At 40.2% G+C, this 24530-nt stretch overlaps 1 protein-coding gene across 3 annotated transcripts in view; it reads right to left on the bottom strand.

Moving 5' to 3' along the window:
* TPD52L1 (TPD52 like 1) overlaps window positions 1-24521 on the bottom strand; it is a 49135-nt gene extending 24614 nt beyond the window's left edge. For 2 of the 3 annotated variants that reach the window (XM_042016532.1, XM_042016533.1), the window contains exons 1-2: window positions 6455-6570; window positions 1354-1502 (exon numbers count right to left, since the gene is read on the bottom strand). In XM_042016532.1, coding sequence (XP_041872466.1) covers window positions 1354-1502; window positions 6455-6502 — 197 coding nt within the window. In that variant the 5' untranslated portion in view covers window positions 6503-6570. Of the gene's footprint in view, window positions 1-1353; window positions 1503-6454; window positions 6571-24414 lie in introns of those variants that run through there. The other variant, XM_042016531.1, reaches the window with a different exon arrangement.
* Window positions 24522-24530: the final 9 nt, after the last annotated feature.

Raw genomic sequence — 24530 nt, 5'->3', positions numbered from 1 at the left:
AATCATCTCTATTACTCAACACAACCATTCTTAAGAATGCTGGATTACCATGACTTGTACCAGCACTGGTGTTCTGGCATGAGTGTCTAGCAGAATTATACAGCAGTTGGACCATAAACATGAAGATTTTTAGGCGTACAAATGGGACTCCTGCTTCTCAGTTCCATGTAACTATTTCTGGACACTTATCACCTAATGAACTGTAGTTTCTGAAACTCATCTTAAATAAAAAGTAGCAACTACCACACTGAAAAAGTCTCCTAAGTCTCTCTATCTTTGTGGAAAATATGTGAAGGAAAAAGTAAGACCTATCTGGGAACTTGCTACCAAATTTCAAGTAAAAATGAAAGTTTTTGTTTCAAAATTTTGCTAGTCTCTCCCAGTAATTCTAGTTCAGATGTCTTGTACCCCTCCTCTCTTCTAAAGCTCAGTGTCTCTAAACTATTCTCTCCTAGCAGATACCAGACATCCTCACCAAGGCAACACTGATACCCCTGCTAATGACATCTCATGAGAAACAGGACCTAGATGAGAAACTGTCCAACAGTGAGAGACAGGAGACTTACAAATTGTATTTTTTATTACAAGGGGTTTATTCCTTATTTGACTTCTCATGAAAATACAAATAAGAGTTCTTTTCATGTAAAAATATACATTTTAACATACTTTACCAAGTCTCTGTCAGCACCTTGAATGCACTGAGAGGAACTGCTAACGCTTTTTCCCCGACTCCCCCGAGTTTGGCCGTTCAGGGCGAGTTCTGGCACTGCACAGCTGTGAAACCTTGGGTAAGACTACGATGAAAGTGTTGTGCAAGAGTTGGGACAACCCTTGTTAAGCACCTTTTCCCTTCACTTGGGAGCTATACTAAAGCCTAGACTGAATTTAAGACCAAGTCATATTACTGGTATGCCTGTGTCTGGCCAGGTACCTCATAGATCTTGAACTCACAGATTTGACTCCCTGGCTTGACCTAGAACCTGGCTCATCAGTAGAGACGCACCTGCAGATCTGAACTCTTGGCTTGACCCTCTTTGCTGTCATTGGACCTGGTCTGCTCTCTTTGTTCAGGTATTGTGGGACTTCTCCTTCATGGCTGATGCCACTGCCCCCCTGCATTCCTTGCTGTCAACTCCCAGCTCAGCTCAGTTGTGGAGAAGATCACTTTTACTTCTCCTTAAGTGTCAAATTCAGTTGTCAAATGACGAGGGAAATAAAAAGCAAATGACTTTTCAGACAGCACTTGATGAAAGGTGGGTGGTTCTTTCTACCAATGTTGCTATTAATTCAGCCCAAAAAGTTTTAGAAAAACATGGTATGTTCATATGTGTAAGTATAAAGATCAGTACTCACGCAGAAGTTGTCTGCATATCATGCCAGCTTTTGCTAAAGTTCTGCTTCAGTTCATTCATCAGACTTACGCCAAGTTTTTGTTTAATTTCAACCAGGTGCTTCTCTTTGGCTGCTAGCACTTGCCGCAAAGTTGAAATTTCATCCTCTAGCTGAGGGAAACAAGGAGAAAGGAGAAAAGTATTAGCCTGTTCCCACAGAATGATAACCACATACGATGTTAAAAGGCTAAATGAATCTCACAAACTTGTGCTTTTCGTAGGTAACTAGAGAAACAGAGTCAAGTGCTTGTGGAGATCACAAAGGCATGCCCAGAACAGAGCTGACACTACATTAAATTAACGCCTCAAACTGTGTCACCTATGTGCACCATCACACACATGCATTTGATAAGAGAGAGAATTATCCAGTAAGGAAGCAACTTCACCCAAATCTGCCTTAGGGCATTAGGAGTCTCAAACACCAACTTTTCATTCAATAGTAAAATGGGAATGGACAGGACAAGAGAAGACTGGAAAATTCAAGCAAATATCTGTCTTTGAATGCACAGGCTTTTAATGTCACATTTGCAGATTTTTAGTCTTCTGGTCCTGAAAAAAACAGATGCAAACTCCTAGGAGCAGGTTAAAAAAAATTAGAAAAATTGCATGATAATATATGACTTGAGAGTCAAATATTATATCCTTGTCATATGAGTTTTATTTATGTATTTTAGGCCCTACATATTTCAAAATTGTAACATAAAAATTTATAGATGGACTATTAACATGAGCAATCAGCACCAAAAGCATAAAAGCAGTCAGAAGACAGAGCAGATTAGTCTTTCCAGACATCCTAGTATTTAACAAAATTCTGTGATTTCAAGCTGTAAAGATGCCATCCAACCCAAACAGAGGAATGCAATTCTCCCTGCAGAAGACATTTCTTTGAAACATTTAAACAAAGACAGTGTTTTACCAAGGCAAGAACCAGAAGACAGGACTGTAAGAAGTCTGTGAGAAGAGGGACTGCAGAATTGTCCTGCCATTGGCTCAGAATCCTGCTCCTTGGGCAGCACTCCTGCAAGTGAGCAGGGGTTTGCATTCTTCACCTGGAAGCCTCCCAAGCCAATCTACACAAGCAGCACATAGAGATACTGAAGCTAACAAGGGCAAGTGACACCAGAGCAGCTGCCTTTCACTTCAGGTTTACAAATTCCCTTACCAACTGTATTCCTTCCTCCATATGTTAGTAGGATAACATATGGCAACTTATCTGATTACCATATGTTAAGTTCCCTGGAACCCCAGTCTCCCTGTGATTTAACTCCATAGGCTGCAGGGAATGATGCAAGAACCAGCTGAAGCAATGCTGACCTCTAAGGCTATATTTAGGACATCAGTACCAGCATTATTTTTATTTTACACATTCATGCATTCTGATTCACTGTAAAACTGGCTGCAAGCTCATTGTTCTTGAAAAAGTTTCATCTTTGAATCCCCCAGCTATCAGTTTCTTTTCTTACTACCCGCTATTTAAATATTCAAGCAACTCAGGAATTAAGCAGCAAGACTACGAAGACAAAGGAAAGCCATGACCTGAGTGAAGCAGGTATCAGTATTCACCAACGCCTGTGATGCCAACACTTCACCAGTAAAATACACAACAATCCAAATGGCTTTACTCCTCCCCATGTCCTTTATGCTCCATTATATTCCTAACCTGCAAATGGAATACTGTCAAGAGGCAGCTGTCAAGAGTCTGTCTTCCGAGAGGATAACTGGTTAAATGCTTATAGAAAGAAAACACAAAAGTCAGCATTCCTCAGGCAGTAGTTCAGAGCTCTTTTTAGTTGTTTCCCACCAACAGCAAACCCCTTAGTGCACAACTGCCTGTTCAACACTGCTAAAGAAGTTAACTTAAACTGATGCCAGGACACTTATGGGCCAGCACTAGGCTGATCACTAGGTAGTTGTACACATAACCATTTCAGGGCTTCTAATAAAATTACTTTCCATCTGTTCCACTGAATAGACATCTAAAGCTGTGAAGGCCTAAGCAAGCATTAGCCATGTGCTCAATGGCATAAGTATGAGCAACGTTTTTGACTAAAGAAAAGTAATTTATTATTTATAACATAGCAATCAGTTTTGAATTGACAAAATCCTCCTCAACTTCCATCATTTTGAAATAATGACAGATACAAAGCCGCCCTCAAGTACTCAAATATCACTGACTGAAGACTCTGAAGCAGGTAGAAAAGATTGGGGACTTACAGTCTTGAAAAGCATTTAAGCACGTAACATAGCTAACTCTCATGGAAGTCAGGCATCACCCGCTTAGGCATTTTTTAAAAGTCCACTTTTATAAATGTAGACCCCATTATAAAGCTAGAGCTTAAGTCAGCAGAAATACAAGCTTCTAGTTCTCATGCTTCCCTTCTTTCAAAGTGCAACAGAGTCAGAAGAATACAGATACATCATACAGGGACAAAGTTCCCTGCTCCCGTAAATTTGCAGCAAAAGGTATTAGCATCTTTCCTCAAACTGGCAATGAACAGTAACACACACTGCTGAACCTGTGCATCAGCTAGATCAAACCAGATAGCTGCTTCTGTGAAGGTGTGGGAGGGGGAAGACACCAAGGAGTAAATGACTACTTTCATGAGTGTAATGGAAGGACAACTGAGAGCAGTGAGCAAGGTAGCTCAAAATCTCAGCCCCCAGGATGACTCAAGAGTCACTGTAAAATGCTCCTCACAGTGAGGGAGGTGGCAGGGCAGAGGAAAAGGGAATCTGTTCTGCTAACAATCTTCTGGCTTTATGTAAAGCTTTTGGGTTACAATTTTCTCCTATTATTCTGAAAAGTCAGACTGACCTCTGTAAATTCAAATGACTGTTAGAAGTTTCTGTAAGAGTTACTCATTTTAGTTGCATTGTACAAATCCTAAGGCTTGATTGCAGTCAGAGCCCTGCTGTGTTAGCTAGGCTACAAGAACAGAGTTAAGTTCATGCTCTGAGAAGCTTCCAGTAAAAAGAGATTACTAGCAGGAGAATAGGAATAGAGGATACAAAAAAATTCTGCCAGAAAAACAGCAGTGCTTGTTCCTCTTCTAATGTCAGAGTGGGAAGGTGGAAGAAAACAAAGAATATATACATTAGACACACCACACAGAGATGGAACATACATTTTCTGCTTAAATAAATGCATAACAGGTGCTCACAAAGAGATCCCCATTATATCAACTACTGATAGCAGAATTAAGGATGATTTTTACCTCTCACAACAATAAAAGAGATGCTTGTTCCTACAGGCTCAAACAGGTATTATGTAGCACATAAGGACATGGAAGAAAACAAAACTATCATTGGTGGAGCAGAAAGGGCTTGTAAGTAAAGACTAACAGCTTTTCAAAAGGAAACATTACCCAGTTACCACATTATCAAATTTTTCTTTCTGAAGGAGGCAAGGTCACACATTTTTCGCAGACTTTTCTAAGATAAGCCTCATTTAAGTTTAGACTTTTTTCACTCTAAATTCAAGTTTTCCAAACCTTTCTTAGTATAATTATCAGTTTTATTTTGTTTTTAGTCATCAGCTGTATGCCAGTAAACTGCTGTGAGGAAGTCAGAAAATAATTCCTACGTCAGTCAAAATCATAATATTTGACAGGCAATCTCTCACTTGAATGTTAGTACATTAATTAAAGCATGTCCACAGCATGAGCGACTGAGAACTCTTTCTGCTGTGGCAATCAGTAAGCAGAAAGGACACCCAGAAACATCTGAGATTGATTCTGCTGAGAGAGGCATATCATTCTCAGATGATTACAGGAAGTTCTGGCTTTTTTCCTTCCTTGTCTCTATCTGCCTGTCAAGTCCCCTTCACCAGAGAAGAGAATCACAGAATGCCTGAGGCTGGAAGGGGGACCACTGAAGGACATCTGGTTCAAGCCCTACCTAAGGATGGAGACTCCAAAATGTCTTGGAGTACAGTGCTCAGTCACACACACATTAAGAACATGCTTCCTTATGTTCAGGGGGAACCTTCTGTGTTTCAGTGTGTGCCCAGTCCTGATGAAAAGCCAGTGATGAATATGCCAACTCCTAACTGATGTGATAAACCAAACATGTAAACTTTTCAGCTTCCTCCTGATTGTTTACAGATGTGACAGGATCAACAAAGAAGTAAAAATTAACCAGTAACTCAGAAACACAAGGACTGATAAAATACTAAAGTGAAGAAACAGTCTTCTGTTTCACTTGAAAATCGTAAATCACACTGCAGGTAAGTAACTTGATAGTCATTAAAAATGTTACTTCTTAAGACTACATTGTACTACAACTTAATATCAATTTAAGTATTCCAATTAAGGCAAAACCAACTCTTCAACTTCATACAGCTGTGATTTGCTATTTGACTCATATTAAAAATAAGTAAACCCACAGTTTTCCCCATTCTCTCATTTTCCATTTCAGAATTTCACTTCTTTTTCTGCGGTATTCAGCACCAGTAATTAAAATGATTGTCTAGATTGTAGACCAAATCTAGACAATCTCTTTAATGTTTCTAATAAAGAGATCACATGGTTCACACCTTTGTCCTCCCATCTCCTTATTATTTTTAAGCCTCTTCACAGTGCCCTGAGTTCCAAACTCCTGAAAAAATATTACCTTCTCAAAACATATCAAAGGAAACAAAAATGGGATAAAATTACTGTGCTTGTTGTCATCAGTCTCCTCTGTAACCATCATCACTACCTTTTCCTCTGACCACCACAAAAAGAATCATTTCTATCAGGTGGCACAACCACTGTAACAACAATACCACAGATCTAATGAGAACACCTTTCACTCTTTTTCAAGGAACATTTATAAATAAAGACATGTCCTGACTAAGATGGGAAGATGCATTTGACTTTCACTGTACAACCATCAAGTAGAAGATATTTAACCTTTGAAATATAGATACAAGAAAATGAATTTCTTTACATGATTGTAGCCTAGAATAGTTTTACCAAAAAAGGAAGGGCATACCTTTATGATGTATACTTCATCCTACAATTAATAGCTTCCAGTTTACCGAAGTAGAAACAGTAACACTCACAGAAATTCAAATTCATTACCTTGGCTAGCTCAATCTTTAACTCTTCTTTTTCTTCTTCAGAAATCATATTGCTGAAATCAACATCAGTGACCACATCTTCATCTGCTTCATGCAGTGACTGAGTTTCCAACAGGCCTTAAAAAGTTAAAAGGTCAAGACAACCATTATTAATTATTTCAGTTATGGTACTGGTCTCCCCTAAAATCTAAGAATGATGTAATATTCACCCACTAGGAAAAGAAAAAAATCAAGAAAAAACAACCTTTTCCTTCTACAATCATTTGCATTCTGCTCCTCTTTGCTTCTGAAAAGCCATTGGAAGTATCAGAGGATAATGTCTGCACAGAAGCAGTTTAATATGTGTAAGCACCACTCATTCCCAGAAATCAATCACCTTGGACCCTACTAATCCCTGATAAGGCATTTTCTTCCTTCTAACAATACAGAAGAAAAAAAGCTTTTTCTTCTAAATAAGAAAGCTAACTAATGTGGATTACTGATATGAAGAGTAGCAATAGTACACTGAATAATAAAGGAAGTATATTACTGAGCCAAGTTTTCTCTAAAAGTACCTCCAATTGCAGCAATTTGAAACCTTACAGACGCACACAGTTTGCAGAAGCAAATGCCACACCTATTGTTCAAATTTTCTGAATGTTAGTGAGAAGCATTCCTTGATTGCTCAATCTAAACCTGTGAAGAGGGGACAAATACACTGGACCTCCAGTTACTTTCTTCTTCTGCATGCCCAAAACGAGGGTGAGTATGTGTAATAGGCAAGATAAGTGCATACATAAATGTTTGCAAGACCTGGGCCTGCCTGGCATAATAGGTACTGATGAAACAAAATATTTCCTATCCCAGTAATTCAGTGAAGAGAAGATTGCTGGGGCTCTGGCCACTAAAAGCCTCTCAAGACAATGCAAACCATGAGGTAACAGAAAACATTATTGTTACTTTGGAACTCGTTTTAAAATTCTAGATCTCCTTCTGTTGTGGAAGAAAAATCTCCTCCAGGTTACACCTGGGAGAGCACTTTTCCCTTTATTTCAGTTGCCTAGCAGGGTAATCAGCCATCTCTGCTGACTCCTGACACCCGTACACTGCTTAATATGGAAAGGAACAATTTCTTTCCTAGCTCCACAGAGGCCTGTATACTCTATTATACAGAGATTAAAATACAACTTAGTTAAGTTTCAGCATTAAAGAATAGAGGTTACAAGGAACAAGTCTGTTGAAATTAAGTACTTTACATTTTCATGCAGAAAACTAAATTCCCTCCAGCCTTCTGCCATTTCCTTCACCTAGAGTCCCCCAGTGTACCTGGAATTCCTTCTATTTAACAGAACAGAACTGATTTGATTCATCCCATCAACTTCACTGCAGAATACAATGGAGTGAACTCAGCCTTGTTAATTACAATCTTCCCTGAGTAGGAAGACAAAAAGCAGCAACACAGGTGCTGAAGCCCTGCCTGGCACCATGTGCAGAAATAGATCACCACCCTCAAGCACAAAACCTTTTAAAAACATGAAAGCATATAGAAGTAGTTGATATCTTAGCTATTACCCAAAAAGCAGCTTGCCAGGAAAACCTAGATTGCTGAATTCACAACAAAAGAAAAGCATATTTATTCAGTAGGAACACTCCCAAATCACCTTTATTAACACCCCTACAACTCTAAACACAATTGTTATTTGGTATTTGTTTGAGGATTAATTGCGTTGCTATGGGACTCAAGCTAAACTTAGTCTGCACAGTCTTGAAAGCAGTCTCTTTTTTCATGGATGCAGGAACAGCAGTACAGGACCTCCACATATTCATCTAAAGCACAGGCTTTCCAAGTTTCATTTAAGCAGGCCACTAACAGGTAAGGCATGAGGATAGAGCCTGGACACTACCACTTATTAACATCTGTTTTCTTCTCCTGCTGTGCCTTACACAGATTAAGTTAATTCTGTTTCTCCTGAATTTAGTTTCAGTTGCTTGCTTGCCCAGAAATTCTATTACACTAAAAAAAACCCCACAAAAAAACCACACAAGAGGCATCAATGGAGCAGAAGCTGTCTTAGAACCTGTTCCTTGAACTTCCCCTCCTTCCTCCTCCATGGTCAGCTAAGGAGTCCACATTACCTATCCCCATCTCACCACTTCTTCCATTTGCAATGACCCTCAATCCAGAGCTTAAGCAATCAATCAACAGTTAGCTCTGGCACAGGCTGTCACAGGACTGCCCAGAGACAGATGCAACACCCAGCCCACCTCCCTCATTATCTCTTCCAGACAGCCCCTCTTCTTGTGGTGTGGGATTGCTGAAGACAAGACTGCAGGTCCTGTGGTCTCATACAACCTCCTGTTGCTACAGGAAATTACACTAATAATATACTCATGTGTAACTCATTTATCCTCCACAAACAGGCAAACTAGTAATTCTCTAGACATATGTTACTTCAAAATAACAAAAAAAAACCTGCCCCCATAAAGTGTGGGAAATAATATATTAGGTTTGAATCAGTGCAAAAAGCAGTTTGGCTTCTGCTTTAAAGAAAGTTTTAGTACTTACTGTCACATATAATTAGATAAAATATGAATGAAACATTAAAAATATGGGATTATCAGTAATTAGGAACTGCAAGTCATACAGAAGGATCCAAGTTGAAACAAATAGGCAGAAAACTCTTTGTATTAGGAGATTTATATAGAAAGAAGTAGGAGGTGGATAGCTGGGAGAACACATTTATTGTGTTCTGAAAGATTCATACAACAAGATAATACAACAACCATAAAAGGAGTTCCAGTGTGCTGAAATGGGCATTTTTGAGTTTCCTCCCAAAGTTCATGGTAGTTGTGGCTAATACTGGTGACCCTAATTCTACAGTCTGCTGTTAAATCTGATTTAATGCAACTGTTTCAGCATTGATCAATACCTGTGCATATGTTTGCCAGTAGAATTGTAGGGATGACAAATTAAATAAGCCACTTAGAATCTAGAGGATCTGTAACTATTCTGCAATTTTAAAATAACCAAATAATACAATGATAAAATCCATGACAGATTTTTAGACTTATTCAAGTATCTAAAGATTAACTACACAAAGATGTTTCAATTAGTGCTTTTTAATGTATTTGCTCTGTATTTATCTCAGACCCATCTTCTAGAGTAGTATGTATCAGACTATTTTTGTATATTGACTGTTTAAAAAAGGAAAGCAACTCCAAAACCCCCAGAAGACAAACAACATGAATGAAAAGCTCACACTATATTAACCCTAATGACAGCAAAATTCAAGAACATCAAATTTCTGTTTGTGTATATTTTCTAATATTCATTCAGGGAAATATATAGATGATCCTTTGTTTAACAAAACATTTAAGAATTGAAGTGCTTTTACAGCTCTGCTTTTTTGTTTTCCAACCAATTAAAAATACCATATCTACCTTATTATCTAGCATTCACATCAAATAGTGAGAAAACAAATTACATAACCCTTCTAGTATGCAAAATGACTTGTTACAACTTCCTTTGCCTTGTCATTAGAGTTCCTTATTTAAATCTGGAAAACACTTGTTTACAAATTTAAATTGCAATTAAATCTTCAAAGGGATGACATGGTAAGTAGAACAAAGGAACTGTCCAGACACTGCATTAGTGTCTTTGATCTTCTTTATAATGTAGTCTTAATGCCAGATATAGAGATTAGGGGGGGAGAAGGGAGACTAGGAGCATGTACTAAGTAACTAAATAGATCAGAAAAAGCTATCAGAAGTTGCAAGGATTTCCATACCATTTTTTCCACTACAAAGTTATTATGGGAAGATCAAAATAGGAAAATGTTACCATTTAATCCACCTAGAAAACAAACTACTGAAGGAAGATCTTCCCTTCTGTGTCTGGTTCTAACTGTGGACAAGTCTAAACTTGTCTTGAACTTGCTTAGGCTTGAGCCTAACAATCACTTTACAGCCTGACATTCTCCTACAGGACTCAGAATATAAGGTTGATTTTGAAGTTATGATTGAAAAACAAACTCACAGGCTGGTTTCACCTTGGTTCAGAGAAGGAAAAATTCAAGATGCACAGGTGATGTAGATCAAAAATGTAAGCACTACAGAAAAATGTAGGTTCTACTTTCTGCAACCATGTGGGCTCAGTCTTCTTGCTCTGAGTATGCTCCTTGGAAGAGAGAGATGGATGGGCAAGTGTCTTCATTCCCTCTCTCTACTGAGCTTTGGGTTGGGGGTAGTGTCAAGGAAAGGGAGGGAATACAGCTTTTGAGTGTTCAAGAGCTCTAGGATGTAGTCTAAAATCTCGGAGTAGGTGTCCCTACTGGTCATCCTGGAGCAGCTTATTACTGACTTTATTAAGGCTTTCCCTTCCATCTCTTAACCCTTGCAAACCAAGTGCTAAAAAAATCTATCCATAGTTATGAGATAGATTGGCAGGTTTCCAAACAAAGGAATGCTTTCATTTGAAGCTCCTGGATAAACAGCCAGTCGTACTGTGATTCTTTTCTCTGTTTTAGTATAGTAAGAAATTAATCATACCTTGAGGATATCTCTACCTTATTTTTCCCCCAGAAACCCTGACACAACTGCCAATCTATACCAGTGAAAAGAGACAATCTACACACAAAAAACTGGCAGAAAAGAGACCCAACTTGACCGCTGCACCAAGAAGCCATACACATTGATAAAGAGTTTGATAACCATCCCAAAGATGGAAACACAATGGATAAAAGTGAGAATAGCAATAACAGTAAAAAAACCCCAAAATACATATTACTTACTTCAACCTAAGATTTCAACCTGGGAACTGATCTTCCAAGCAAAATAATTATCTGAAATGTCCAGGAATGCAGGGATGATCTTACACATTTTACCCAATAGCAAGCTCTCTTTGCATAGAATAATAATCCTGAATGCCTGGATAAGACAAGGGTAACATTTTCAAGCTGTAGCTATGGAAAAACAAAGCAATTGCTGTGAAATGTAACAGCTTAAACACAGTAGAAGGTTCCTTCTATTATGTCAAACTGAAAGTAATGACAGCACTGTACCACTTTCTGTGCTTTCTATTGATCATGATGCACAGCTTTCTGTGAGGTTAGTGGTAAGAAAAAAAGCCTCAAGTCGAGGAGTTGTCATCTCTTTCTCTTTCTTTAGGAAGAACAGGGGAAAAAAGGAAAAAGATGAAGTCACAATGGAAAAATAGGGAATGAGAAAGCAGATGACACTACATCACAAAAGGGGCTTGTTCTCTACAAACAAGGTACTCCAGAAACTGTAACACACAGCATAGAACAAATGAAGGAATAATGCATATATAATCAAACTAGAGAAAAAGCAGTGTAGGGTAAGATAAGAGCTATGACATGGAAATGCTGGCAGTCAGAGGCGGAAGTTGTCAGTCACATTTCTTAAACCCACCCTTTCATAATAAAAATACATGAAAGTACATTTTTCTCATCTCTCAATAGAGAGGCACTTGGGGTCCCATCCTCAGCTGGTAGAAGTGACGGCAATCCCGTGAATTGTATAATTAAGATCACGCATCTGCTTCACTGAATCAAAATCACTGAAACTTAATGGCAGGATTTAATAACCTTTCTCTCCTAAGAATGAATCAGTTTATTGTACTTTTCTAAAGCCAGGTGCAAAAGAATATAATTAGATAGCAATCTAACTGCAGTATAATTAAACTCACAAGCTTCCTCAATTAACTTCCAACAATGTAGCTGCACTGTAAGAAGTAATAAAATTATATATTTTTAATTATAAAATAAATTCTTCATGTGTCCTTCAGATTAGAAAACACATAACTAACAAGATCTTTAAAAGTGTAATTTAAAAATGAGCAAAAGCCTGCTGCAGCCAGCAGGTTGCTTGCTTTCCCCACACTGCCATTCAGCTATTCCACCATGTAAGGCAAATGTGTCACCTTTGGTCCTGTAAATGTACTAGGGAAAACACACAGGAAACAATTATAAATGGGTACATGATAGATTCTTTATTCTCTTCAGGTTCAAATTCATTACTCCCATTGCTTTAATACAGAATAAATGTCTCTACATTGTTACATATACTGAAGTACACATTCGGGAATGCTGGGAGAAAAGGGACAAATTATCTTTCTCCTCTATGATCAGTCTCTCATACTGGGAGAGTAAAGATCACAGTTTTAAAGGAGCAGGACTGCCTTTTTGAATACTGTTTGGCACAAAATATCCATAATCTGTGACTAAGCTTTGTAGGCAGCATAATTATAAATTAGCAACAATAAATCACAGAATAGTTTGACTTGCAAAGGACTTAAAAGATCACCTAGTTCCAACCACCCTGCCATGGGCAGGGACACCTTCCATTAGACCAGGTTGCTCAAAGCCTCATCCAAGCTGGCCTTGAGCACTTCCAAGGATGGGGGGGCATCCACAACTTCTCTGGGCAACATGTTCCTTTGTCTCAGCACCCTCACTGTAAATGGTTTCTTCCCAGTATTTGATCTAAACCTACTCTTTGTCAGTTTAAAGCCATTTCCCTTTGTCCTGCCACTACATGCCTGTTGCAGTGCATGTGGCAGTGGCCACTGCAGCAGAGCATTCAGACAACCAGTGCAGAGGCCTCCAGAACACAGAGGTCTGATTCCCACCCCTGGGTTACAGCGAGTTCTCACGTTCCTAGTAGTTCTTAGTTTACATGTTTTAAGTTTATTGGTTCAGGAATTCTCCACCCAGTTTTATGTATAACTCATATTTATGTTTTTCCCCTAGTTACTTATGCATTAGTTCTGGAAAGTTCTCCCTTCTTCGACGCCCCATTGGTCTACTCATATAATTCCCTCCCTTAAGTTATCCCTATTGGATATTCCTCTGTTATCTCCTCCTCCTCAGTCGATCCCCATTGGTTGTTTCCCCTTTGTTCCACCTCCATATAAAATAGTCTGTTCTCTTTTACTCCTTTGTCTTTGTCCCTGGACCCTCCACCGGCAGTAAACCAGCTGGAACCTACACAGGGACCCCTCTCTCATCCTTTGCCTCTGCCGACGCTTTTACACCACCTTTGTTTGGGGCTCGCTCCTTTCGAAGGAGCCAGCTTTCCCTGCAAGCTGCAGCTGGCAGCTTTCCCTCCTTGCTGCAGCTGACTCCTGCCTGCAGCAGCAGAAGCCAAGGACGTCTGCAGCTGGACGCTGTGCTGCCTCGGGCAGCCCCAACAGTGTCACATGCCCTTGTGACAAGTCCCTCTCCAGTTCTCTTGTAGACCCCTTCAGGTACTGGAGGGTGCTGTAAGGTCTCTTCAAAGCCTTTTCTTCTCCAAGCTGAACAACAAATCTCTCAAACTGTTTTCATAGGAGAGGATCCAGATCTCTCATTATCTGTGTGTCCCTCCCTGTCTTTCTTAAGTTGGAGGCCCCAGAGCTGACATCACTCCCTAAGCTGGGAGAAAGGTACAGATCCTTTGCCCAGAGTTTTTCTTAATTTTTTATGTTACATGATGTAAAAGCTCATGGCCGCCAAGATGAGGCAGTGAATCAACACACTTCTCAGAGCAGACATGTCTTACGTGTTGTGTCTTCCTCCTTCCCAGCCCCCCATTTTTTAACCACCACCTGCTTCACCCCTTTAATCCTTTCATAATTTAGACTAGCTACTTTGCACCAGTGCACTTTTGCCTTCCGGCGGGGGGCAGGAATTGTGTGTCATATGACACTGGAAACTTCACTAGTCTTCCCTAAATAAACATGACCTACTCCTGGATGCATCTACCTGCAACACAATGGTATTCCTATTTAAAACCAATAAAAATAAAGCTCATTTATATGAATATTGTTTGAAAACAATGCATTTTAATAGAGACAATGGCCATGTATTCTGTTGCACTGGCCTGATATTCAAGATGAAAAAAAATACTATTTTTTAAAGAAAATATATCTATACTGCAAATATATTTTGAAGAATAGGTATTTCCTTTAATATATACTTCAAATATATTGACAAACAGCTCGCGTGAGTGCCACTTCACTTCCTGCAAATGCACTGCCTTACAGCCAGGAAGTACTGCTGCTGTGGGTTGCTCTGATGAACCTGGAATTTGGAATTAGTGTGACAGTAATTCTCTGCACACAGGCCACACAAAATGCTTCTCAGTTAGAACAGCACCATCTATCTGGGCCTGTCTAGCTCCAAGTTTCGTTTGTTTTTCCAACAAGCTTTTTTGCCAGCATCCTGAGCTGTGAAATGAAGCACTTAACTATTCTGCTCCTAATGTTAAGCTCCATGTTAAGGCCTTCAGAATTTTTGGCATCATTAACTTCATGGCTTTGCCCACTCAGTGTTGTGTAAAAGGCCATTACAAAGAAATGTGTTTGTTCAGTGGGGCTCTGAGTGGGGGCACCTGGGGTTTAGGGCCCTGGCTATCTGTGTATTTCCTGTAGAAACAGGTGGCACGCCCCATGCAGCCATCCTAGTGACACAAAGACCATGCTTCAGGAAGAGAGGCTATTTATTGGACCAGGAGACAGAGACTGGCACTTCCAGCTACACCATACAGTCTCAATCTTTGAGGTCCCTGATTCACCCTCAAATACCAGCACAAAATGGTAGCTGCCACAGGCAGAGTGTGGGCTTTTTTCCCCTTGAAGATCAGCTGGGAAGATAAGCCCTGAACCAAAGAGGGTGAGCTTCCATGACAGCTGTTGTGGGCACAGGCAGTGGCAGGCCAATGCATAAGAGAAGGAAGGGGATTAGCTAAGCACATGGCATGAGTTGCTATGCCCCTGAGGTTGCATTAGACCACATTCAAGTGGCAAGAATATAATTCAAAGCTCCAACCTAGAAACTTTACAGATCACCCAGTGTGAAATAATGCCTATTTTAACTCAGTACCTTAAGAAGGTCTAGAAAATGAGCACGAGACAGTCTTTGTCTTCTCTTCACTCTTCCACTACCTTAAGTTAGAATATTTTATTGAGGAACTTGTTGCAAGATGGACATAACACAATGTACTTTTCTGAAATAAACCAGAATTTGAATGCTTGCATCTCTGCTAATAACTTCCGTTCACATCTTCATCCCTACTCAACTTAATCGTTAAAATCCCTCTCTCTTTTTACCCTCCCCATGCTTCTTACCCATCCCCCATCTCACATGCAGCACATAACTATGACCAAAATACTGCAGCTCCCTTTTCAGGACATGCCCATGCTTCATATTTCTGTGCAGAACTGGGCACAACTGAGAAACCTTCTAATTCTGGCTCTAGGTCTAAATCTGGTTCCCATCTTTGAGCCTCTCCCAAATGGGTACAAGCTATTATCATTACATACTCTTCTTTATTCCTTGTGCTTACTGCAGGCTTCATCTATATTGCTGATTACCTGTGCTTCTCTGGTTTTTGAAGCAATTTAAAACCAAGAGAACGCATTTTTCCTCCATCTGTAGTATTTGACTTCCAGTTTCCTGATAATATCTGTTATTTAGCTGTGCAAAGACCTTACTTAAGTCTTCAAGTCTGCACTGTGATTCACTTTATAAGAATGTATGAATGACATAATTCAGCATCTTTTTTTTTTTTTTAAGTCAGTCAGGCTATTCAAGTAATTGCTCCTTCTTCACCGTCATCTTTTCTTTGCTATCAAAGCTTCTGAACCACCTGTCCCACTACATGACTGAAGGATTTTCTTTTGCAAGAGCACGTGGCGTAACTGGTTCGTCATATGCACATAATAGTGCACAGCACTGGTTAGATAATTACATGGCAAACATCATTCTCTCTGATTATGACTTTGATTCCTTCCTCCCACAATAATAAGTTAATAGCTGTTATCTACCTAAAATACTTTGAGCACAAGATAATCTTCTGTTCCTGGCATAATTGCCCCTCTAGCTCTGTAATGTACATACATTTTACTAGTCTCTAAGAAAAATCTGGATGTGTTTAAATACTACTATCTCTGATCACTTTTTAATGAAAATTTAGCATGCACCAGCCCAACATGCACCAGAGGAAGAATATAAAGCATCTAAGGCCTTCAGAAGATCTTCTAACTAGACACATTTGCTCCACATCATCCTCTAAAAATCTGTCTTAGTGTGACCTGAAATCTACTCTGTGCATTTAAGAATATTTTAATTCAGTGAGAAATATAGAAAGAGGAATTAGATAAGCACCTAAAATGCCTAAGATAACATCAGCTTGACAAGTTACTACTAAATCCACCAAAAGCACAATGAAAACAGTTATTCCAAGGAAACCATGCAGAAGTATTTAAAAACTTGTACAGGGTTATGAGCAAGATTTTGTAACCACAAACCTGCATCACCTTAGTCCCACCCAGGTGGCAAGGCAATTTCCTGGTGAGGAAACTAGTGAAAAGACAATTGAACAAACAGGTAAACACAGAAAAATCTAACTCCTTACTGAAGAAGCAAACATAGAAAGCATTACCTCCCTTCAGCTACCATTTATAAATATTTACAGAATATAAATCATGCAACCTTTTAAATTCATACCATATGTAGTTTTAAAATATGCTTTCCATGCTTTACTTACAATTTATATGTTAGTAACTTTAATTATTGGGCAATTACTAAATAAAATTTGAAAGCGTGGCACAGGTACTAAAGAGAGACAACTTATGTATTTGGATGGCTAAAGAGGAAGGGTGTTTCACAAGTTAATGCAAAACCCAGAGAGAAATCAGACTGTATAAATGCAAAGAAAAAACAGAAAGAATAGTTCAAAATAGAGAAAGAAATAGATTGGAGAGGATCTGGTCCTAACAACTTCATTGATCAACAAACAAAAGTAGCCCTTTCAGCAAGAAAGCACATGAAAATAAACTGTGCTGCCTGCTACGTAAACATTTTGTGCAAACACGTTTCACTGGGAAAATCAACACCATATCTGTAGGCACTTCACACTTGTATGAATATCAAAAATGTTTTCCGAGTGTAGCTTTAGGTCTCTCTCTGCCTACAGCACCACTAGAGCTCCTGTGCACTTTTGTTATGTTCTTGGTGGACAGCAAGGATAATTGCAGGCTAGAGTATATCAGTGGGGATAGCAGGACAACTTTACATAAACCAGACCCCAGAAGACCAACAAAAAAACCCAGAAGTAAACATTCTTCCTGACAGCCCTCCTTGCTTCAGAAGGAACTGACTGCTCAAGACATAGCATTGCCTTCCATTTCTGGAAATGACACAAGGCATTAGACTTCCTTCAGTTCTTTATATCCCCAACCTGCTTCTCTGAGCTCCCTGGATTCTCCTTCAGTGACTAGAAATGCAAAGATGTAAAATAATTATCCAAGAACTGGATCCCTGACTACACAGCTCCTAAGTATCTGAAAGCCCATTAGTTGGACAGCAGACTAAATGGGAGAAGCTATTTTATCTGGCCATCAGATACGCACACATAACCTTGACTTTTCCTTTTCTCTGTAAACCTATCTTTATAAATTTTACTGTTGTATTATTATTTGGCTGCTGTAAAAGCCTGGAATTTTAGCTACAAGCATGAGATATCTTTGAACAACCAGCTTACATAAGAAAACATGACAGATAATTTGAAGAGAATACAAGAAATTCCTAGTACTTTCTAAAGCTATTTGCAGTGGAGTCTTTCTTGTCTGCTTGGGGATCCAGTAGTGGATCCTTCACTTTATCATGCTGTTAACCCATGACATTAATATAAACACAATAACATTTTGCTGGAATAAGTAACAAAGAATCAAAAAGTTCAAGAAATCTTACACAGAAGTCATTAATTAGCAAGAGCAGCCATTTTAGAAGCCCTTTTTATTATCTAGAGATTTTAAATCCTACCAGCACAGAAAAGGTAAAATTTACCCAAGCGGGAGAGGGAAAATTGGAGACACTGTAAGACCTTTATCATCATGGTAGGATGGCACTTCAGGAAGTACCACTTCATAATTGTGGCATTCTTGCACTTGTTGTACACTTTCTGATAAGAACATTTGCAACGAGATCCTCACTGATGCTGTTCTGTTTCTTTGTATGAAGTGAAAAAGGGAATGAGAGACAGCACAAGAGAAAGAAAAGGGAGATTCACTGTTAAAGTACAATACAAGCACGCTAAATATGTCTTTTACAGTTACTCACCTGCAACACTGAACCACATCATGGATGTAGAAGTGGAATGATGATAGCCTAGTTAGGTATGATTTTAATCCACGGACCTCAAAGATGGCCAAGTAATTACCTCTGTCATAAAGAATCAAACAAATCCACCAATATGCTCTGGGTTTTGAAGAAGGTCACTGTGACATCTGATACTAAAATCCGTATTTGTCAGTCCTCTCTCACCATTTCTCACACAAGATGGGTTAAAAGCATGGAGCAGCCAAAAGGCCCAATTTAGACAGCACTGATATGACTGCAGCATGCTAAATATATAAAATTTGCCATTGCAACTGTGCATTTCTACGACATACAAATAAAATCAGATAAAACTAGCCTGCTGAGATCTCATATTTATCTATTACCTCAAGAGGTATTTTCTAATTAGAAAGAAAGAATTAATTTTACCCTGAAAACACTTTCTGAATCAAAGGCTGAGTACATTCTTTCTAAATACAAATTCCAGGATTGCACTGAAACAAGCTACTAATTGATACATAAACTTCTAAATATGGCAACATTCCTTCAAACCTCCTGCAATCTTTGGCCAAGGTTGTGTCACATCCTTCAAGCAGCACATGGCCTAAGCAAAGCACCTCAAAGTTCCACACATTTCTGTACTGTACTAGTCCGTGAGGGCACATCAGGACAGCATCAGCAAACTCATCTTTCCACTAGGGCACTTTTGAAACAGAGAGCAGACTCAGTGCTTTGTAGGACTCATACCACCAGCCCTGTCAAAATAAGAAGATACAGGAGAAAAAAATAGAGCAAGAATTTAAAAACATGATTTGCGGTTAGATGTCTTCGTTTTAGCATGTTCTGCATTTTATATCCTCATGGCTGCAAAACTGTCGATGTTAAAAAGCCTTGCAAGACTGGCCCTAGATTTTAGAGGAGGTCTCTCTTTTGTATCTCATTTCCAAGTCCCACAGTATGCTATTTTCAGTTCTCAGGTGTAGCATGACACCACTCAAATTTTCTCAGCCTCAGCAAACTGAATTTCAACCTGTGACAAGAGTCATGAAGCTGAAAACAGTACAGGTTCAAAAGCGTGAAAGAGAAGCACTACTTTTGATTTCAGACATTTACTTGCTTAAATCTGATATACCAAATAACTCATTCCACACATGCATTTTCTCTCCTTGTAGTATAAAAAGCATGAAAGAGCTATTATTTCGAGCTTTGTGCACTTGTTAAATATTTAAGAATCCTATTATAAATTACAACCCTGCCTTTTTCACTTGACCTCCTCTTCATGTGGTCTTATTAACACAGCAGCTGAAACTTCCATCGTGCAGTGAAATAAGCAGGTTATCACTGGCTGGTTCAATTACTGCAATATCCTCCTGACCCTTTGCAAAGTCCTCTCTCCTGCTTTCCATAGCAGGGCAATGGTGAGCTCTGGAAGGCGGTACAGAAACAGCACAAACCCCTGGATAACTAGAGTGAATCCTGATGCCTCATAAAGCACATGTGGACGGGCGCTTCTCATAAAACAATTACACTTTATCAGCTCCAAACCAGCAGCTTTACTCTGTCTTTAGGGAAAAGGTGAACATAGAACAAAACAGTCAGTGCTCCTTGGTAAAGCACCAGCCTCAAACACAAAGGTAAGGAAGATGCTGCCCTCTCCAGCAAGACACTGCTTTGGTGTGATGGCCACAGCACTGCTGCTGCAGTGAGGTAACATCACCATGTGTTCTCCATCCCCACCTTCCCACTGCAAGATTGATTCTATCCAGATTCCTGTCTGGATTAGTAACCACATGGGTAGCTAGCAAGGACAGAGAATGCTGACCGAGCTGCCAATACCATTTTGGCAAGTCTTGTACACCATATCACAGGTAACATAAGTCTTCCTCACCACTGCCTCTCACCATGGAGACCTCAGACCACCTGACTCTGAGATAGAAGGTGCCACCGTGGCAGGGAGAGGGCACTGGGCTAATGTTCTGACTTCCAATGATATTCCTCTGATCGCAAGCTCCAGTCTAATGGCACATGCCAAGGTGCTGCCTCTCTGCTCTGTAACATCACAGGGCAGATGCAGCTGGCTTGAGGATCCCAGAAGGAGCGTGCCAGCTGCACGCAGCAGAAGGAGGAAGTGAGGTTCTGCAAGCCTGTGAGACACAGGCCTCGAGAAGGAGTCATCCAACATCTGAACTAACCACAGCTCTCACCACAATACCTGACCGGGGTGAGTGTAGCTACCACAAGCTATTATGGCTACAATGAACAACTGGCTGAGGATGCAGAACATCAGCAACAGCTCTAAGAAGAATTTCTAGGACAGGGAAATGCCTCAAAAACCCTTTTGGAGGCCAGGAGTGCAAGCAGCTGGTTGAGCTACCTGTGTAGGTAAAAGGGAGCAGAAAGCTGCACATCAAAGCTTTTTATCAGAGTAAGAATCAAGAGAGGATGTGACAGGGAAAGAAGGTACAATTATATCTGGATGCATGAAGAAATGGAGAATTACTGCAAAACGAGAGAAATGCATTTTGAGCAAAGTTCCAGTGTTAAAAAGTCACATGGCATTCTCAGATGAGAGACAGAGTAAGACATCCATCTGTCATTATTACAGGACATTCACAGTTTTAAACTGAAAAGCAGGACTACACAGGATAGTCACTTAATCTGGAACTGGAGTAGAATGAGTATGATGAGAGGCAAATACACAGTTCTGATCTTCCTCTCTTTCAAAGAGAGACACTGTTCTTCAGATTTCCAAACTTTTCACTTGAGAAATGACTGACAGCCATAGGAAGGAAAACAAATATGCTCTTATGAAATTTTCAGCACCTAGTACAAGTATAGCTGGTGTGTTGCTGGATCAGCTCTTCCATTAAGAGCAAAAAGTAATCAAAGAGAAAAGCACTCACAGGCTTAAAGATAAAATTTATGTAAAGTAAAATTTATTACTTTTACTACACATATGGATTTGTTTACATGGAACATATGGTTATTTCTTTAGAAAATAATTTTAACATTAATTACTATTACCCTCTGTCTGCTTGACTCTCTCATCTAGTTCATTCACATGAATGCTGCCAGATATATTCAATATGTTTAAGTATAATGGTAATTCCTTTTCAGTCCATGAACTCTCTCTACTTCTTTAAAGTAAATATCAGAGCATTTAATTTTCACAGTCTTTGGGGCATGGACAGATATTATATTGTGTCTTGAACCACCCAGAAACTCGTGGTGTTTAGCTGTGACCTCTACCCAGTACCTTGATACATTTACACATAATATTTTTCTTTTGCCCACAGTTGCATTAAGACTTATAGAGTTGACTCATGCTGCTGTGTAAAAAATAAAATTATTTTCCTGCTCTGAAGAAATCTGTGCTTTATACTTGCATGTATTTCTTGAACATGAAATTGTACTACTCAGGCATAGCATGCCTTAAGGACAATATAAAATGGCACAAACACAATTATGTAGAAAAGTCTTTTTGAAGAAAATCTTTTAAAGTGTTCAACATGAGAAATTCAACAGCGCTTTTAAATGCATAGCTTTTACTCCGTCTTTTCAGCTGGAATACAATATCCCAGCAGAGCACACTGGAACATACCATTCAGGATTCCTTTCTCTGTGGGCATCTGAAAGTTTTTTAGAAGCAATTAATAAATTCATTCAAATGTATATACATTTCTCCTGCTGCTTAAGGAGATATTGGAAGTAGAGCAGTCTTTCAAGAAAATTGTTACTGTTTTGTTAGTAAACTCTGCTGTAACTGTGCTCTGCAAAACGTGTAAGTGGGATTGAAAACTTCAGATTTCTGGCCAGTGCTTGGATGTGCTTAATTGAATTTGACAGCATTAGACACATACAGGTTGAATTCTTTTTGCCAGCAAGGCTCCATAACTGCAGTAGCATGCACTAAATGAAGTCTAGAAGGAAAGGGAGGATAAAAACAAAGGTGTGCTGGCATGCAAATACCTTCCACAAAAATCCTGGATTGTACTGCTAATTTATCAAAGCAATACTTTTTTTTTATTATTTTTAGTAATGGGACACTGTTCTGAGAGACTGTAGAAATAAAACACACAGGTGAAAAACTGAAGAAAAAAGCAACTAAAGAATTGAGTACAGGTAAAATTTTACATGCTCTCACTAGCCAATAGATACTCATCCAGAAGAAGAATTTATTCAAGACCTGGGGAAGTAACAGAGTTCCTGATCCAAATACACATTAGCAAAACACATTTATTGACCTAATTTTTTAACACATACTGAGAATGTATTTACTCACCTTACTAGTCAGAGAAGGTACAAGATTCACATGTACATATACCACCATCCAGCTAATCAGAATCCAATACTGTTTTCCATCAGTTCTACAAAGCAGGAAATTATCAAAATTCTGTATCATGCAAAGTTCCTGTTTAAAGAACAGGAGCTCCCATCATAGTACCTATACAGATGTATTCCAAAAAGTAGAGTTTAAATAACAGCCTGATGCTGTAGTCTTAATACTAACTTTAAAAATACCCCGAGAACTGAGCCACAGATCAGTTCTTGTGGTTTTTTAATTTTTTTTTAAAAAAAAATTATTTTGCCAGGCAGCTTCAGCCATGCATCCATTGCAACAGCACATACACAACACCTGCCAGAAAGGCTCTCATTCACAAGCATCATGAACTCAAATTTCCCACTGTATTCCTTTACATACAAACGTATTTGCAGGCAGCATTGCCTTTTTTATGTGTATTTGTTTAAGGCAGATTTTAACTATCCTGGAAGCCTGTTTATTCAGTTAGTTTCTATGAGCATATGTCTCTTGCTTATTTCATCTCCCTGTTTTATAGATGACATAAAATGCTTTGTAAACATTCTGATTTTGCAGAAATGTTTGTACCACGTGCTTAGTCCTGTGTGACGAAGCCATGAGGTTCTTTAGAAAACAAGAGCAAGATTATAAAAGTGAGCAAGACCTGTCTATGCTAAATCTCTTCAGTTGACCCAAACATCATTTATAACTCGCGTGAAAAGTTTCTTCTGTTCTTTGGAGGCCAATTAATTTTATCCAGAGAGAGGTATGAACAACTAAGTAAGCCATAACTGGTGCAATAGAAAATGCTCACTTTAAGTGAATGAATGCCGCGTTTGCAAAGCTGCAGAAATATTTTAGCGGATCCAATTTTAAGCGGCTCTCGATGGATCCAGAGCTCTGCTGGAAGCCGAGTGCCAGGGTCCCTGCTGCTGGAGGCAGCTCCCACACTCCGGCAACCTCCAGGACGGGGGTCGCGATGCCGGCTCCGGCTCGCACCGTCCCGCTTGTCCCCGGGAGGCAGCGGCTGGAGCCCAGCCGGGGTGGGGGACGGCCAGCGGGGCAGGACACACAAAAATACCTCAAACAACCAACAAACCCCTATGGGACTAACTTAACACAGAGTTGTCAGCCAGCTACCTGACCGCGAAATGTCTAAAGCCAGCAGGAGGAGAAAGCGGCCGCCAACATCACAGCCATAAGGAAAGCCAACGGGATCCCGGCTCGGGATGGAGGACAGGGGGCAGGGCGAGGATACCCCGCGGGCCGGGCCGGGTCGGGTCATGCCGCTCTCCCCGAGCTGAGCCGGGGCCGCCACAGGCGGCGGGCGCCGGGCAGCGCCCACGGGGAGCCGCTCACGGGCACCGCTCACCGCGCTCCTCTCACCGGCCCGTGCCCCGGGCCGCGGCTCCCCTCGGGCTCTCCCCGCCCCGGCCACCCCCCGCCCCAATTCCCGCTGTCCCCGCGCCGGCTCGGCCCTCCCCGAGGGGTGAGCGCAGCCCCCGGCGGCAGGGACGGGACCCCCGCGCCGCTCCGGAGGGCTCTGTTCCCGCCGAGACTCACCGCGTGCCTGCGGCTCCATGGCAGCGCGGGGCTCAGCCGTCCGTGCGGCGCGGAGCCCGCTCGCAGCCCGGCTCGGGCGGCGCTGACAGCCGGGGCCGGGCCGCGCCACCGCCCCC

The sequence above is a fragment of the Corvus kubaryi genome, unplaced genomic scaffold (genome assembly GCF_017639235.1).
Source record: "Corvus kubaryi isolate FWS band 111438036 unplaced genomic scaffold, C.kubaryi_AGA036_p1.0 split3-73, whole genome shotgun sequence".
NCBI lineage: Eukaryota > Metazoa > Chordata > Aves > Passeriformes > Corvidae > Corvus > Corvus kubaryi.
Note: the sequence above shows the minus strand (reverse complement) of the source record. Positions and strands in the feature narration are given on the sequence as shown.